The sequence below is a fragment of the Orycteropus afer genome, unplaced genomic scaffold, assembly GCF_000298275.1.
Source record: "Orycteropus afer afer isolate SDZICR_OR568_19922 unplaced genomic scaffold, OryAfe1.0 scaffold00130, whole genome shotgun sequence".
Taxonomy (NCBI): Eukaryota; Metazoa; Chordata; class Mammalia; order Tubulidentata; family Orycteropodidae; genus Orycteropus; species Orycteropus afer.
Genome location: NW_006921717.1, coordinates 4,458,576 through 4,475,551, shown reverse-complemented (window position 1 = coordinate 4,475,551; position 16,976 = coordinate 4,458,576). Strand labels below are relative to the sequence as shown.

The window sequence follows — 16,976 nt, the reverse complement described above, 5'->3', positions numbered from 1 at the left end:
AGTGACCTTTGGAGAGGGTCAGATTACAGGCCTTGCTTTGGCCAGTGCCCCCCTCCCAGAGCAGGGGCTGCTGGGAACTGTAGTCCTATTGGGCTCACAGGTGTGGGAGACTGAAGCACCCCACAGCCGCACATTCATATTATTGTTAATCATATTGGGTCTCCCTGCAGTCCAGCTAGGTCCCTGGGTGGCGAATACCGTTTGCACTAAAGGTTGACAGTTCTAACCCATCCAGAGTGCCATGGAAGAGAAGTCCTGGTAATCTGTTGAGATTAGTTAAGAAAACCCTATGGGGCAGTTCTAACAAATGGGGCCGCCAGCAGTCAGATCCAATTCAGTGGCGACAGGTTGGTTTCTGGTGGTCCGGCTGCAGGTGAACGAGACGAGGGCTTCTCTCACTGACTCCTCTCACCCAGGGGCTACGTACACCCTGGCCAGGGGAACAGGACAGAGGGCCAGCATCCTCAGCTGTCACCCCACCTGTGAAACGAGAGCCTGGCCTGCACACCAGGGCCTTTATACATTCACCTGTGAGCGTCTGGCCTTTCCTGGCCTCAGTGCTGACTTGCTGTGTGGCCTTAGGCTAGTTGTTTTACTTTTCTGAGCCTTGGGTTCCTCCATGAAATTCATACTCTGAAATCAAAACCAAAACCCTTTTCCATAGGAGATTCCAACTCATGGTGACCCCAGTTTTCTTGGCTGGAATCATTACAGAAGATTGCCAGGCCTCTCTTCCACTGCACCACTGGGTAGGTTCAAACTACCCACCCTTCACAAACTGCTTCTGCCCACCCCCCCAAGGGCTTCCTGTGAGTATCCATCTCTCAACTAGCTGCTGCCGCCTCACCCTGTGGGGCAGGCTGGATTCTGCTTTGTTCTTCAGCCCAGCACTTTGTGCTATTTCAAACCAGGCAGGGCCTCCCGGGCAGGCAGGGGGCCGGGTGAGGGGAAGGACTTCTTGTTCTGATCTGAGGGCCAGGAGGGCAAGTCAGAGAGAGGCCTGGCCAGCTGCAGGAAGCCCCAGGGTTCAGGGAAAGCCAAGCTGTTTCTGAGGCCCTTCTTGAGCCGCAGAGGACCCAGTTCTGGAATCACCAGTTTGTTGTGGGGGCCAAACGGCAAATGCTGTTAGGGACTGGATCCTGAGGCCCTGCTGGACCCCTAAGGAGCCCTGGGTGCACAGTGGTTAAGTGCTTGGATGCGAACCGCTAAGCTGGCGGTTCGATCTCACCAGCCACTCTGCGGGAAGAAGAGGGGGTAGTCTGCCTCGGCAGATTTACAGCCTTGGAAAGCCTAGGGGGCAGTTCTCCTGTTGGAAATGACTCCACAGCAGCGGATTTGGTTTGCTTTGCTCTACCCCTGGCCCAAGGGAGCTCTGGTAGCATAGTGCCTGAGGCATTTGACTGCTCACCAGAAGGCTGGCGGTTCAAACCCACCAGCCACTCCTCGGAAGGAAGGTTGGGCAATCCTACTTTCATAGTGATACTGCCTCGGAAACCCAAGGAGGGGTCGCTATGAGTCGGGGCCGACTCGACGGCAAATACCACCACCACCGCCCCTGGCCCAAATATCACCACCTCGGGGTTGCACTTAAAAGTATAGATCAGGGAGAAAACCCCAAAGAAACACACACACACACACAAATAGAGTGGGAAAAAGCTTTTATTTTTTAAAAAAGCTACTTCATCCTTTCCATTTCGAAAGTGAAGGCTTGGCGGCCTCCAGTCCCTTCCACCTGGAGGCTTGCCTGCTGAGCCCCTTCCCCGGGGCTGTAGTCTGTGATTACAAACATGGAAGCCCCTCATCTCTGGGCTGGACCCAGCATCCGAGTTTCAGTGGTGTCCCTCAACTGCCCTTGGCCTGTACTTCCCCCATTGGGGGTTGCTGGGAGTAGGGTTCAGAGACTGGCCCATGGGACCCACTTAAGCAGCGGCGTCACCAGGGCGGCAGCTCGTTCTGGCGACGGCCCTGACGGCTTCTTCAGCTTCTCTGTCCACTACCTTCTCTCGTGGGTCGGGCCTTTGCTTTGCGCTCAGCTCCCAGCCAAGCGCCCCCAGGCCTCTCGGCTATCGTCCATGCCACAGCCCAGCAGTCAGACCTGGGGAGGCTCCCCCTTCCCTCTTTCCAGTCACCACCCCCCAGCAGTGTGTGTGCAGACTGATGAACCCAGAAAGCACTCCCACCCAACCCCGGACTGACTGGGCCACGGGCCTCCTTCCCCGGACCGCTCTCGGGTGTCTCCGGCAGAGCGCCTGGCTGGTCTCGGTAACAGAGCCCAGCACTGACCTTTCCAGAACACATTCCTGTCACTGAGCTTGGCGGGTGGGGGCGGGAGGCACTGCTGGAGCAGCACAAACTGGTGGGGGGTGGCTGGCTTCCTCCTGCCCCTGGCCTCTCACGTCTCCCGGCAGGGGGGGAAGCTGTTTCCTCATCTCTGACTCCGCCACAAAGGCAGGTGCCTGGTGCAGTTCTGAGGGCCCCGCCTTCCTGCCGTCTCACTTCCATTTTGGGGCCTTGAGAAGCCTGAAGAAAGGCCCAGGATTGAGGAGACTGAAGCCTTCCTCCGTCAGCCACTTTGTTACTCTCTGAAACTCTAACAAAAGCTGCCGGCAGGGAGCAGGGGGGGCGAGCTCAGGAATGGAGCTGGCCCCAGGGGAGAGACTGAGGAGATAGCTGGGCGTGGGTAAGTCGTGTATTGATTTTATTTCTAAAACCCACACAGTGCCACTTTGCCTCTTCCAGGGCTTCAAAGAGCTAATTAACCACCCAATGAGCCCACCAGGGAATCCTGGCTTGGGGGGGGATGCAGCGAGGTGACGCCAAGGTCACAGAGGAGAAGGAGCCAGCCTGTCCCCACCCCCACCCCGCCTCAGGTAAGCACAAAGGGAAGATGACCGAGTTTAGGGTTCGGCGCCGACTGGACTTGTTTCTAAGGTTCCTTAGCGTCGGCCCACAGCAAGGCCGCGCAAGCATCCTGGCGGGCCCCACTCCAGGAACAGTAACGGTCAGCCCCCACTCCAGGCTGGACAGCAGCCTGGGCCAGACTCACTGTCCCCATTGGTCGGTAAGGAGCCTGCCTGTCCCCGACCCCCCCTCCCCAGGCCCCCAAAGGGAGACAAGACAGATGGGAGAGGCAGGGGGCAGGAACCCAGGGAGCACCTCACATCAGAGACAGAACATGCCCTGTACGGGGCGCCACCATGGGCACCGTCTACTGCCCAGCCACCCAGCCCGGGCCCTTTGCAGAGAAGTGCTTACGAAGCACAGGTGGGCGCTGCGGCCTGCCCCCGCCACTCCCCCAAGCCGCTGTGCTGGCAGGCGCCGGTCATCGGCAGAGAAAGAGCCACTTGGCGGTTTTAATTTTAGTCACTCTGTGCCGACAGGCAGGATCAGCTGGCCTGACCTTTAGTGCCAGGGCTCCGCAGGCCTAGGGCTGCAGGACGGTGGCAGCTGCCACCGCCGGAGCTCATCAAAAGGGGGGTGGTCTGGGCCCCAGGGGTAGTGGACTTCCAAAAGGATGGAGACCAGGAATGACCAGGGCCGGGTTAGCTTGGTCCTCAGAGGTATTAGCTAGTAATAAACAAGGTGTGGGGGGCTGTACAGTGAAGCCACCCACATACTCGGCTTCCGCCACCAAAAGCAACAGGGAGGTAGGTGGCAGGCTTCCTTAGTCACAGTCCCACAGTCTGTCTCCCCCTCACCCCCCACCTGTGGAGAAGACAGCACCAGGGACTGAATACAAGCAAAGGCAGGGGGGGTTGATGCTGGCGATGGAAGGGGTTCAAGAACAGAGGAAGAAAGAAACAGACCCAGAAAACCACACTGCTCTTTTATTCAATGGAATCTCCCCCTTCAACGCAGTGTTGAATCATACACCGAAAAAAAGCCCAGAGAAAATTCTGCAGGTAAACCAGTGAAGAGAACGCGCGTTACACATTGTCATCAACATAATCACTCCAAGAGGGAAGGAAAAGGAAGCGGAACGAAGAACAAGGGGCTCAAACCCTTAAGACACTGCAAAACATTCAGATGTTTAGGATAAAAATAAACTGTAAAGGAAACCCTCCAGGAAGGACAGGAACAAACAGGGTCTGAGGCAGCTTAGGTGTCAGGGGACAGGAGAGACGGCTGGGCTGGCAGGCAAGCCTGAGGCGGTGGCTGTACCTACTGCTGGCAGGGACAGACGTGGACCCTGAAACCTTGGAGAAGACCCCCCCCCCCACTGCACTTTACAAGAACCTCCCGAAGGGGACAGAGATGAAACCCCTAATGTATCAAAGCATCTCTGGGGTGGCACTGGCCCCTGAGAACTTAGACCCAAGGGAACCCATCAACGCTGGGTGGACACTACCAGCCCAGTCTGTGCCTGAAACCACTTGCTCCCTTCTCCTTTGAAAGGGCAAAACCAAGGATGGAAAGAAAGGAATCGAACTGCAGCAGGAGGCTGGGGAGAGCATCTCCTTGGACGGAGTCTGAAGGAAGGAAGAGATAAGGAAGTAACAAGGAAAAAGAAAAAATTAATACAAATTTCACGATATGGAGCCAGCGTGTTCCGATTCCGTCCACAAAAATAACTCAGGCTGCTTTGCCGAACCATCCTGTCCACCAGGGGCGCTGCTGAGGCTGTCTGCCTGGAAGGGTCACCAATGGGCGCGGAAAGTCCTCACTCTCATGGCTCGGGCCATCGCCGCCGCGGGGAGGGATCCTGGCGGCCCGGTTTGGGGAGAGGCAAAGGGAGTTGGGTGAGGAGAGAAAGAAGACAAAGAAGACACTCGATGCTACGGGGCGCCAGGAGAGCCCAAGCTGGCGCCCCACCACCACCTGCCCGTTCCCAAGCGAGTCCTCGACGCTTGGCCCAGCCCGGTGCGTGCACACACACACATGCGTGCACACACAATCACATGCGTGCGTCCCAATGTCTGGCTCCATATGGTGAGGTTCGGCGTGTGTGTAAACGAGACCAATCCTCTCTCTATAATATATATTTCCTTAAAAAACAAGTCTAGTTCTGTGGTGGAGGCGGTGGGGGCGCTGGAGGCATCCCGAAGGGCGGCATGCCCGCCACCCCCATGCCCATCATGGTGACAAAGTTAGAAGGGTCCATGGGAGGCGGAGGAGGGGGGGGTGGGGCATACATCATGCCGGCGGAACCAGGTGGCGGAGGCGGCGGAGGGGGAGGGGCACCGGGCGGCAGAGGCGGCTGGACCCCGGGGGGCAGGGGCACCATAGTGGGGTTGCCTTGCATCTGAGGGGCTCCTGGAGAAGCTGCGGCAGCCGCCTGCTGCTGTTGCCATGGCGGGATGGACCCTGTGCCAGCGCTCGTGGTGGTAGCCGTCGTATCTGGGGTGGTAAAGAAGCCCAAGGTCACACGCGCGGAGCACACCGCGGCTCTCTGCAGCTGCCGCCTTGGGATGGGGGCGAGGGCGCCTGCTCCTTGCTTGGCATGCGGTACGGTGGTGGGGGGCAGGCGGGCAGGGGTATCCTGGTGATGGGAGTGGGGGGGGGGGCAGGACTACCCTGGGGTCAGCCTCGAGGTCTCTGGGCTTAACAGGGTAAGCCCTCTGTCACCAGTGCCCCGGGAAGGGCTGAAGGGGAAGCACCAGACACAGGAACCGGCTCTGACATCCCTCCGCCCAGCCGCCGCTGCCACCACCGAACGGCACATTCAACCTCAAGGCCACAGCTGCTCTCTCCCCACTCCCGGCCCGCCCAGCAGTCTCTCAGGCCCAGTCACAGCCCTCTCCTTGAGCATGCGTACACCACCCCACCTGGCTAAGCGCACCAGGCCCGGCAAGAGCCTAGACTTCCAGCACCCTATCTCCGATGGCAGGCTTCCCCCCCTCCAGGTACCCCACAAACCTTCCCCCAGACACAACCAAACCGAACACCAGCACTCCTCACCAAGACCCCTTTGGGCCAGAAGGCCCCTTTCTGACGCACCCCCGGGCCCCAGCAGAGACCAGAGCCTCACTCCCAGGTGTGTGTGTGTGTGTGTGTGTATGTGTGTATGTGCGTGTGCGAGCTGAGGTTCGCATGTGCCTCTCAGCCCCACCCCCATTCCCAGCCCACCCACCCCCACCAGCCCGACATATTGCACTCACTTTGCTGCCATGGCAAGGGGGTGCTGGAAGCCATACTGCTGCTGGGCGGCGGGGGCGGCGGGGGCTGCTGCTGCTGCTGCTGCCATGGGGGAAGAGGACCAGAGGGAGGGGGTGGGGGCTGCCCACTGGGAGGCGGCGGCGGCGGCGGCATCATGCCCATAGGCGGCGGCGGCATCATACCTGCAAAGCAGGGCCAGAGTGAGGCCTGTCCGGAGCCCGCCCCCAACTCCCAGGCTAAGGCAAGGACCCAGAAGGGCCCAAAGGGAACAGCCCAATTACCTTTTCCTTGATGCAGGCGATAGACCCCAGAGCCCACAGGCGTACTTCCCAGGTACTGATCTTGATGGAAGGAGAGAGCAGGGACTTAGCAGGACATGACAAGTGGCCAGGGACACACCCCACCACCATCTTAGCTGATAACCTTGCTGGAAGGGGTGGGCCTGGCCTGCCCACTCAGAGACCAGACCTTGAACCAGAGCGGAGGCCTGCTCCTTCTGGACCCGGGGCCTCAGCCAGTCACAGGGCCCCAGTGCACGACCCAGCCACTGTCAGAGCTGCATCCAGCAACCCACAGCGAGCCCTACGTATCCCAGAGCCCCAAGGTCTCTGGTCTGACACTTACTTACCCATTGGAGGTGGGCCATGGTGCCCAGGTGGGTGGGGGCCTTGGTTCATCGGCGGTGGCGGCGGCTGCATCCAAGGGGGTGGGGGTCCATTAGGGTTGTGCTGCATGGGATGTCCACCATGCCCACCCGTCAGGCTTGGTAACGGATGCGGGAAGCTGTGTGGGCCACCTCCCGGGCCACCGGGGCCACCTCCGTGCATGCCATGGTAGGGCCGACTCTCGGAGGGGCCAGAATTCATCCAGGGCGGGCGACTCTGAGTGGTGGACATGAGAGACTAGGTGAAGGCATTTCCCGCCAATGCTCCTGCCTGCCCCCCCTGGCGGCAACACTGTTCTCTCGGCAATGCCAAGGGACCAGAACACAAAGACAGGGTCTCCCCAAAGTGAAAGGTCCCCCAAATTGGTTTGACATCCCGGAAGAACAATGTTGCCTGCCAAGACCATTATCGCTCCACCGAAAACACTTGGCCATCGCACCCAGTCTCTGAGGATGAGCATGGGAAACGAGACCAAGAGAAGCGGCTCCCCGAGGCTCACCGGTGGAGGTGGGTTGTTGGCGGGAGCAGCAGGCCGAGGTGCACTGGCCAGGGGTGTGGCAGCAGGCCCAGAGGAGGAGCCCACAGATGCTGGCACGGGCGCCTCCCCCAGCTCAGCCATGAGGGACAGATACTCTTTATCCATCCGCGCTTTATCCTGAGCAGACTGGGGGTCGCCAGGCCTGAAGGTGGAGTGGAGGAGAAAAAACAAACAACTCAAGAAGGACGAAACTTCCACCTCAAGAGACTGTACAATTATCTTCCCGTATTCACAGGGGCTCACTGCCCAAAGCCCCTAGCAGACGTCTAAAACTGCAGGTGCGCTATGCTACGTATCCTATACACACACAGGACAGGTACCCAGGGTGTCCTGGGTGGGCAACGTTAACCTACTGACACCTACAGGGAGCAACACAGCTGCTCACCCAACTGTTTTCCACGCTCACGCCCAGGGGAGGAAGCCGGCTCCAGGATGGAGCAGGAACAGCGTGAAGCTTCATCAAGCTCCTCAGAAGGGCCCACAATTGAAACACTTTTGGACTATGGCTGATGGCAGGTAACTGAGACCACGGGAAGTGGAATCACAGAGAACGGGGACAGCTGCGTGCAGTGTCCAACAGAACCTGGTCTTCAGACCATCATTCGTCCTTCCCTGAGCCCTTAGGGGGCAAGTCAGGAAGGCTCTCCAGTTGAGTGCCTAGGTCCGCACCTGGACTGTTACAAGCATCTCTGCCCCAGGAGAGACCCTGCAGTCAGAACAAAGGAGGGAGGCCCCGACCACAGCCAGCCACGCCAATCAGGCAAGCACATGTCCTCCTCCCCGTTCTGTCTGAGAAGAGCAAACCTAAGCGAGGTCAGAGACTACCGGTGCTCCCTGAACAAGGCCTTGTGCCCTTGGCATCCACACCAGAAAAACGCTGGTAACGATACTCACCGCTGAGTCTTTCTAGACCAATGTCAAGCACCAAAAAAACATTTATACTCAGAATGGCAGCTTCCAATGCTCCTGGGTTCAGATGAGGAGCAAAAGGGGGATTTCTACACAAGGCTGTTCCTAATCCTGGCCTTTAAATTGTACCCTTACAGACCGCAGTCACGGAAAGGACACTTCCTTGGGTCCACAGGATTCACAACCAGCAATGTGTTGAACAGCTGTCCTGTCATAAGCCCCCAGGAGACTGCCAGCTGCTCACCTCTGGAATTTGCAGTCGGAGGCGATGTGGCCAGCCCCCCCACACTTGGTACACACTGTGGTGTTGGTAATGCTCCGGGTCTCTGAGCTCTGCCAGGGCCTTAAGATCCTGTTGACGGGAAAAGAGAAAAATCAACAAGGGCTACCCTTTCTGCTCCCACAGGTTCCTCGGGTTTCCCTGCACTCCCCCGGAACCAACTACACACCTGTTATCATCTTCTCGGAGGGTCCCGTTCAACCGTGCCAACTCCCGAAGCTGCATCTTCCGTAGATCGTTCTGGTCCTCAGGGGTCTCGATACCCTGCTTCAGGATGTTTCTTATCTAGGGAAGATGCAAAGGATCTACTTATGAACACGCTGGGACCCCACCTGGATTCTGGGAGAAAGCGCCCTTCCCTCCTGAGCTCACTCACCTGCTCTACTGCCTTTTTGACGTTCTCCATGGTGTTGGCAGTAACCAGGGCATGTAGCGGCTCATCTTCCCCCGGCAACATCTGGCCATCTTTGCGCCCAACCTTCCCTTCCTTCACAGACCCTTTGCCTCGGATCATAATCTTGGCATTACACTCCTTCTCTATGTTCTTCAGGGTGTTCCCTCTGTCAGATGCAGAAACCAAATGCACTCAGTCAGCTCACGTGACACCCAAGTGTACTCCATAGCAGGCAGGCGGGCTGACTGGCACTGGTAGGACACCCCAAATACACAAAACTGGCCTTTTCCAAGTCAGCCAACGACCTCCAGCTAGGCCCAACACACACACATCCCATAGGACAGAAGCTACTCACCTGGGACCAATTAGCAGCCCCACAAAGTTGATTTCTGGGTACTCATCTTGTGGGATCATTACTTTATCACTCACACGTGTTGCTGGAGGTCTGAAAAAGAAAAGACCGTCAACTCCTTTGCAAATGTCCCAGAGATGACAAGAACCACCAACAGCTCTTCTAGAACTACCTCTCAGTACTACATGTGATCATGGGTGATTTGGGTAAAAGATGAAGGTGGCACCAGCCTCATACAACCGACATGTCCTCATCACTCTGCTTACTTGTAATCTGCAGGTGGCTTGAAATCAGGGTTGAGTGCAACCATCTCCGTGATGAGGTTATGCCGCTCCTCTTCCAGCTTTTTGCGTGTGCGGAACTCACGAGTGTTAAGCCGCTTCCCCTCACTATTGTAGATGGGCTCAGGGGAAGGGGACCTGTGGGAGACAGACCACCGTTACTGCCTGGCCCCCACTTTGCTCTCATCCCCGCACGGGCTACAGTACGTCTTCCCCAGCCCTCTGTCTCAGACCCTAACACAACCGACCGTAACGTGTGCTATTCCAGATCGTGTGGGATGGAGAGATGGAGGCTGGCTTAGCGTAAGGGGACTGCGGGGGAGTGGGTGTGGCTTCTAACAGTGATGAGGAAAAAAGTCTGTCCTTTGGGGGAAAATCTTTATATTATAAATGGCAAGGACAGTATCATCCTCTTGGGTCTTCTTGCCAAATACTGATTTTCTTTCATTTTTTTTGGGGGGGGGGGGGTGAAATTATTATAACTTTATGAGCCACGGAAACCCCAACTCAAGGTCAAGTGTTAACTCTTGGAGAGCTCACGCCCTATCAGGAAGAGTGTCTATCCTCGACACATGAGCAGTATGAGCTCTTTGACCCAATGCAACTGGGACTCAAGGCTACTGCAGCTACTTGGCCCCCACACTGGAGAGAGATGGTGCAAGGCTTCGGCTCTGCTTTTCCTTCAATGGCCTGGCTGGCTGTGTCCAAGGCCCAGGAGTCAACCTGTTTTCTGGCTGTTCGAGGTTGGGGAGTCTGGGTGAAGAAAAACGTTAAAATGCTAAAGCAGCTTCTAAGAGAGGCTGCAAATGCAGATTTGGTCAAATACTTGTCTAGGGTCTGAACCTGCAAACAGCAAGGGGAAAGCCTACTGTTTGTCCACCTACTTTACAAGTCCAGAAAGCAGATTCTCTCTCTCATTTTTTAAAGGAGTGAAATGCTGTCGCTACAAGTAAAAAATAGCAATGATAAAATGGTCAGTTACCACAGCTGGATTTTGCGGTAATAAAAAAAAAAGAGAAGTTACACTCCTAGAATTCTGAGTTCAGATTACAAAAAGGATCATAGCTTGATATTCTGAATGAAAATTTAGTAGCAGCTGCAAGAAGGGAAGAGACCATGTGGATCAGGTTATTTTAAAAACATCCTGAAAGTTGTCAAGACTCCTACACCCTTGGTTTAGTTGAAGGAACCTTGTCTAGTTGGAGAGCAAGGACTGAACTCGGCTGCTCCCACTGTCTTCAGCCTAAAGGGAACCATGTCACACCACGCTACACACACGATGGAATAAAAGGTCAGGTTTGTTCATGGCTAATGACGACTAAATGATACCTCCGCTTCTAGCATTTGTATACACTGTTAGCACAATCCAGTCATCGTGAACAAAAGCAAACATACCCCATCTCATTAGACTATCATCTTATACATTTAAATCTATAAGAAATTTTAAAACATTTTTAACTGTTCAAGTTAAGCAACATCAAAATAACATTATAAGTGGCTTAATTTTGAGAATACACCTTAAGAAATTATCTTATTTTATTAAAGTAAGACACTCATGCATTTCCCTCCAACCTGGGCTCAAAGCAAAACCAAACAGGCATTAGGGCCTCTTTCAAACTGAGCATGAGAGGAGTCTCTGCCCTGGTTACAGCTAGCATGCGTGATGTCGCTAATCTACGATTAAGCGTTTCTGGCTATTCACCAAAACCAGTTGTCCCAGTACCGGATTGGTCATTTAAAGGCCTTACAACAATTTAATCTCCTATTAGACTGTGGATGTAGAAGACAATAACTAATATTCTAGAGGTCACCTTGGCCCAACTTCTTCACCTTGAGTAGGCATCGTATTAGATCAACTAAATTCTAACCCCACCTCTCCAGGAAGCAAAGGTTTGTTAAAAATTCAACCTTCTGAAGAACTGCCTGGTAACCTGTAGACATAGTATTAAAGGGAAAAAGGCCAGAAAGGCACTAAACAGACGTGGTGGTATCATAGACTACAATGCAGATCTCTTAAGGAAAAAAAATCAAATGTCCAATCAAAAAATATAAAATACATGACCCTCCAAACAAAATCTAGTAAGTAAATGATTACAATTTAGTAAGTAAAATTAAAGGGTCAATATGGAGAAGTAAGGACGTTAATCTGTTTGCTGGCGGAGGGGCTTCCAGAGCCGTCAGGTCGGCCTCTGATGTGATGAACTACTGACTGGCAACAAAAAGCCAGGAACACAGCTCTTAACAGCAGTGTCTTCAACCACTTGGCCTGCACTGGGAGAGATTTCCACAGGGAGCTTTGGCGCCCTTTTATTAAATGACCAAATTTTAGCTGTTCAAAGTTCAACCAGCCAATCAAACCCGTTTCAAAAAAAGTTCATATCCCTCAGATAAACTTTTCAGAGATGAAAAATATCATGAACTACAGGACATGACCACAGCTGTTTGAGGACCACATCCCCTTAAAATGCAGTCAGTTACGGGTGGGTGCTTGCCTTCCCCAAACAGTCAACAATGTCCTGACGCTCCCAGCACCCCCCGCCACGACCCCAGGCAATGGCCAAGGCTGAAAATTAACTGGTAGTAAAGGAAGTTGGTTAGAAATCTCATCTGCTTTTAAAACCATCTTTAAACCATGAGCAGGAAGACTGCAGCAAGGAGCTGACCAGACTTGACTCTCTGGCCTGCTCAAATTCAACGATGCTCAAAAAGGGTCTTAGTCCTGCATGGTGTACCTGTGAGGAAAACTCTACATCTGGGCTTTCAGCCAAGCAAGTACTGAAAAGGCAGGTTACCGGGCCACCTCACTGTCCCTATGGATGGGTGAACCAGGTTAGAACCTATGTGCTTACCAATCGGAAACCAGTTGTCCATTTTCCTGTAACTTTTTACTCTGCTAGTTACAGTTACATTTCATTCCAATGTTCTAACTGTTGACTGCTATGCGATAGTGCTAATTAAACCCTATTCCCTCAAACGGTCACAGAACCGGGCATCTTACTAAGATTTTATTGAACTGACACATTATGTTGCCACCAGTAAAATGTATTGAGAAAAAGGTAAAAGCGTTACTGTCAGCTGGTTAAAACTGTTTCCCAACCTGTCCTCAGGGTTAGGGGGGATGCCCAGGTCTCCTGTGCGCAGTTTACGAGTCAGGTCTTCTATCTGCAGTTGCACTGGAAGAAACCAGGTTAGGAAAGAAAAAAAGGATGGAAAAAAGACATTGTTACCAAAAAACATCGCAAATCTCAACAACAAGCATGAAGAACTCGGAGACTTTGAAAGGGACGACTGATCAGTGAACACATTGAGGCAAAAACTCCCAACCACCCAGCGGCAGGAGTCCCTTTACGTCTATAGGGTTTTCACTCCAAAATGGTTACCACTTAAGGAAGCAAACAGTTTGTTGGAAGAGGGGTTAGCAGTAAAGACTGTTCACTAAGGCTAACACAAAAGCAATTACTAGGAGGTGACTCAGCTCCTCCTCCCCAGCTGGCTGGCACCCAGAACCAGAACCATACGTGTTCCCAACAATACCCCATTTCCCACCAAATGCCTTTCCTGAGGGCAAGAGTGTATTTTTTCTTCATTAAAATATTAAACATGGCCTGAAATGAGACCCTATTAGAAGGGACAAGAAAAAATTACCAGTTTAACAAAGATCATGTTCGTTAAATACTTCTTAAACAAGTTAAGACGTTTAATAACCACTTCAATACCTTATAGATGTTTGTCCACACTCCTTTATCACCAGACCCCTCTAGTAAGGGTCGCCCAATTCCTGCTGCTTTGATTCAAACCATTTACCTCAATAAACCAGTAACCATGAAGACACAGTGAGTCTCTTTAAGAATGCTGTCAATGTGGGGAGCAAAGTGGGAGTACAGAGGCTGCAAAGGGTAGGCCAAGGAGAATGTGTGTGGCCCTCGGGCCTTGGCATGTGAGGTTATACATGGAGAGAGATGAGGGCTTCCCAAAGTTGCCAGTGACCTGGGGAAATGTCACGCAGTTGATTTTGTGAGGTAATGGGAACTGCAGGACCAGACGGTCTTTTCTCCAGCGAGTGAATAACCACCTGTCCTTACCTTCAGAGAACCTGAAAGCTGAGCAGACATCTCTAAAAAGGGCAAGCCTTACTAGGATGGGTTAGTGTTGAGTTGGCCCCCAGGAAGTATCAATGCACGTCTGACCCAAGAGGCCCTTTCCGTTTGAAATACATCCCAGAGAGCTAGACCGTGTCCACACTCCAGCTCTGGAGAAGCAGAAGCTGTACTGACATCAGGAAGGGATGTTGGGGGCATTGTGAACAAGACAGTGTGCTCTATGGGACATGGGAGCGAGTTAAGACGTGGTTCCTCGAGGTCCTTTATGCCACACAAGCACCAATGGAGTATTATGTCAAATGACTCCGGTTAAAGTCACCTTCCTAGTTAGTCCCCTGGACTGGGCTGTGGGCGTGCGCAATCTGATCTGAGCAAATAGTTGGCACTAAAGATAAATCAAAAGGCATAGTATCTTCTATGGCCTCATGGAAAAAACTTCCCCATTAACAGCTCTCAGGCAATTCCTGCTGCTGATGGTGGCTCCCGTTCTGTGTTTTCAGGGAGTGGAGAGTGACCCCAGCCTCTGCTTTGCTACCATCTACTCTGATTACAGCTACAAACAGCCCTCAGGAAAGAGGGCATTAACTAGCCCTTAAAGGAGGAGGACAAGTGGAGATGGAACGGATGATGACTCCTTCTCACGTGTTCTTGGGACATCGCTCCACTAGGGGGCGTCTTCACTGGGGGTGTGAAGACCTAGAGGAGTCTAACATGAAACCGAAGGGGTTGGGCGGGAGAAGAGGACCAGTGTGGAAAAAAGAAGTATTAGCAGCACTGTGAAAAAGACAGAAGACAATCCCAACGCTTTTAAGAATTAAGACCCTTGTGAATTGGAACATGCCAGCCTTGGAGTTTCTGGTTTGTCAAGGCCACAGACAGCCTCATAGGTCTAGGAGGTCTAGGGGATATCTAGTTAGTTAGTAGGAATCATTTTGCAAGAGAACTTTTCTGAAAACAGCTACATGGGCATGTAACGGTAAAACCTGAATCAAAAACCTTGTATTTCTGAGGTTCACTTTGATCTCTGTGGACATCACGCTCCTTCGTCACACTGCCCACCAGATCAGATGTTTTACCCACCACCCTGTTGCATATCCAGGCCGTATCCCTTTCCCAGCGGAATTCTTTAGAGTAGTAACTATAAGAGCCTTTGTTAAGACAACTCTCCACAGACCCAACCAGAAGAGATGGAGAGAAGGCTACATTCCCTGAAATGGTAAAGAGGGATGCACTGTAAACACACTTAAAATAACTTTTTTGCTCAAGCTTAGCTTTGCTTTTTGTTTTTTTCCTTTCTTTCAGAAAATACCTATAAAAAAGTAAAATCACATTTTAGGGGGAGGGAGAAATATAAAATGACGGTAAAAGGCCATGCAGTGGAAAAGGTACTTGGGTTTACAATACCTGCAGAGTTCTCCACTGGGGCCATGTCCTGAGGCACAAGACACTCACCTCATCAACTGGCAAGCCAACTGAACAGCAGCTGAAAAGGGTGGAGTGGGGTGGGGGGCTGGGTGGGGCCTATGCTCACTCCTAAGTGGGTTCCTCCACCTTCCTGGCACCCAGGGAGAACACTGCTCTTACGAATAAACCAAAACAAGGAACTGCCAAAGCGGGACTCTGAGCAAAAACTGATGGGTTATGTTGAAGTTGTGAAAGTACACCTGACCAGAACTCTTAGCAAAACAGACACACTCAAATCTCAAATTTCCAACGGACAGTAGAAATATTGCTCAGAATAAACAATAGCAATCTGAAAAAGCATTTAGATGCAGAACGTGTATTTACCTATATAAGCTCTTTCTTGTTCCCGAGTAAGTCCAGGGGGGATAACAGTAGGCATTCCTGGAATCACTGTTTTCTGTTCCATCGTGTCCTGGTTCCAGCGGCTCCTCTTCCGCTTCTTACTTGGGAAGTCTAAAGGCAGATCAAGTCCATCAGATGCAGACACAAACTACCATGGTAACTACCAACAGGCAGCGCGGGAGCCGCGTGCTACAGACCACCAGCAGACCACCAGCAGACCGGCAAACTGAGGACTAGAGCTGACATGTAAGTGCCAGAGCACGCAAGTCAAACCTCAGTAATGGGAAAACAACCACATGGCTCCTCCAGGGATGCCAGGCCCGGGTGATAAAGTCAACATCCCACGTTTGTAAGTTCTCGCCAGAGAAACTCTGCTACGTGTGTGTGAACAGGTCACAAGTCTTAGCACATAAAACCTCACATCATCCACAGACGTGCTCAGAAGCTATACACCAGAGGCATGAATGCCTCAGAAGCCCCAAGGAGACAAGCACGAACAGGTTAAGAATCACAGCCAAGTCTGCCCAGCAATATCGGGAGGATGGCTGGCTTCGCCAACCTCCAGCCCCCCGTAAATCCAATTTCTGAAAAGCCAGAATACAACACACACCCTAAACCCAAACCAAACCCACTGCCATCAAAGCGATCCTGTAGAACAAAGGAGAATGGCCCCACTGGGTTTCCAAGTTGGTACATCTTTCTCCTGCAGGGCAGCTGGAGAGTTGGAACCGCCAAGCTTTGGGCTGAAAAGTCTATAGTGCTTTAAACCTCCGCGCCACCAGAGCATTCTACATGAAAAACCCAGTTCTTCAACAAGACCACCTTTGCCTTCCTAAGTTTAGCCCAGATCAGCACTGAGTGATCCTCGCCAGGTGAATAGTTAAGGTCTGAACTCAGACATGTAAGAGGATCAACGATGAACAAGCTATTTGACAGGAGCCAAACCTACCTTCCCCAACACAGAGGCAGCAACTCCCAACATAGACAGAAAGCGTTTCAGTTCCCTGGGAGTGCAGGCCCAGAAAAAGAAATCTTTGAAAACAACAGTATGGTGGAGGCGATGGGACTGAAAAACGCTGTAGCATAAAGGAAGGGACATCAGAAAATAAACAAGGCAGGGCGACCAGAACTTTCCCCAAAAAGGGACCACTAAGGAACAGACCACCTATCACCTGGAGACTCTCACCTCTTTCACACTCTGTAGCAAAAACCCTGCGTTAAGGTACAAGCAGGAAACTAGTTCTGGGTACCTATCTCCCTTTCGGACAACTTGGTAGTATACCCGACATCCAAAACCAGGAAGAGGGCGGCCCACGTCATCGGAGGCATCCCCGTCCACTCACTTGTCCCTTCACACCCCTGCAGCCCGTGCCACTCAGCTTCTGCCCCACACCAACGGGCTGGAGGGCAACCAGAAACTCCCGGTTATGCAGTGGCGCCGCAAGGCCTGGCCAACACACTGCGCCTGCGCACAGCAGACCTCCCGCTCTTCCCCTCCCCCAGCGCGCGTGCGCGCTCGAGTACCCGTGAACCAGGCCGCGCGCGCTCGGCGGCG

General features: G+C 52.9%; 1 protein-coding gene across 1 annotated transcript in view; it reads right to left on the bottom strand.

Annotated features, from left to right (window-relative positions):
• Positions 1 to 4,999: 4,999 nt before the first annotated feature.
• Positions 5,000 to 16,976, bottom strand: part of SF1 (splicing factor 1) — a 12,531-nt gene continuing 554 nt past the window's right edge. Inside the window, exons 2-13 of the mRNA XM_007944801.2 lie at positions 15,404 to 15,532; positions 12,613 to 12,688; positions 9,501 to 9,653; positions 9,238 to 9,327; positions 8,865 to 9,048; positions 8,658 to 8,773; positions 8,453 to 8,560; positions 7,261 to 7,441; positions 6,725 to 6,998; positions 6,378 to 6,437; positions 6,099 to 6,278; positions 5,000 to 5,337 (exon numbers count right to left, since the gene is read on the bottom strand). Coding sequence (XP_007942992.1) covers positions 5,000 to 5,337; positions 6,099 to 6,278; positions 6,378 to 6,437; positions 6,725 to 6,998; positions 7,261 to 7,441; positions 8,453 to 8,560; positions 8,658 to 8,773; positions 8,865 to 9,048; positions 9,238 to 9,327; positions 9,501 to 9,653; positions 12,613 to 12,688; positions 15,404 to 15,532 — 1,889 coding nt within the window. The remainder of the gene's footprint in view (positions 5,338 to 6,098; positions 6,279 to 6,377; positions 6,438 to 6,724; positions 6,999 to 7,260; positions 7,442 to 8,452; positions 8,561 to 8,657; positions 8,774 to 8,864; positions 9,049 to 9,237; positions 9,328 to 9,500; positions 9,654 to 12,612; positions 12,689 to 15,403; positions 15,533 to 16,976) is intronic.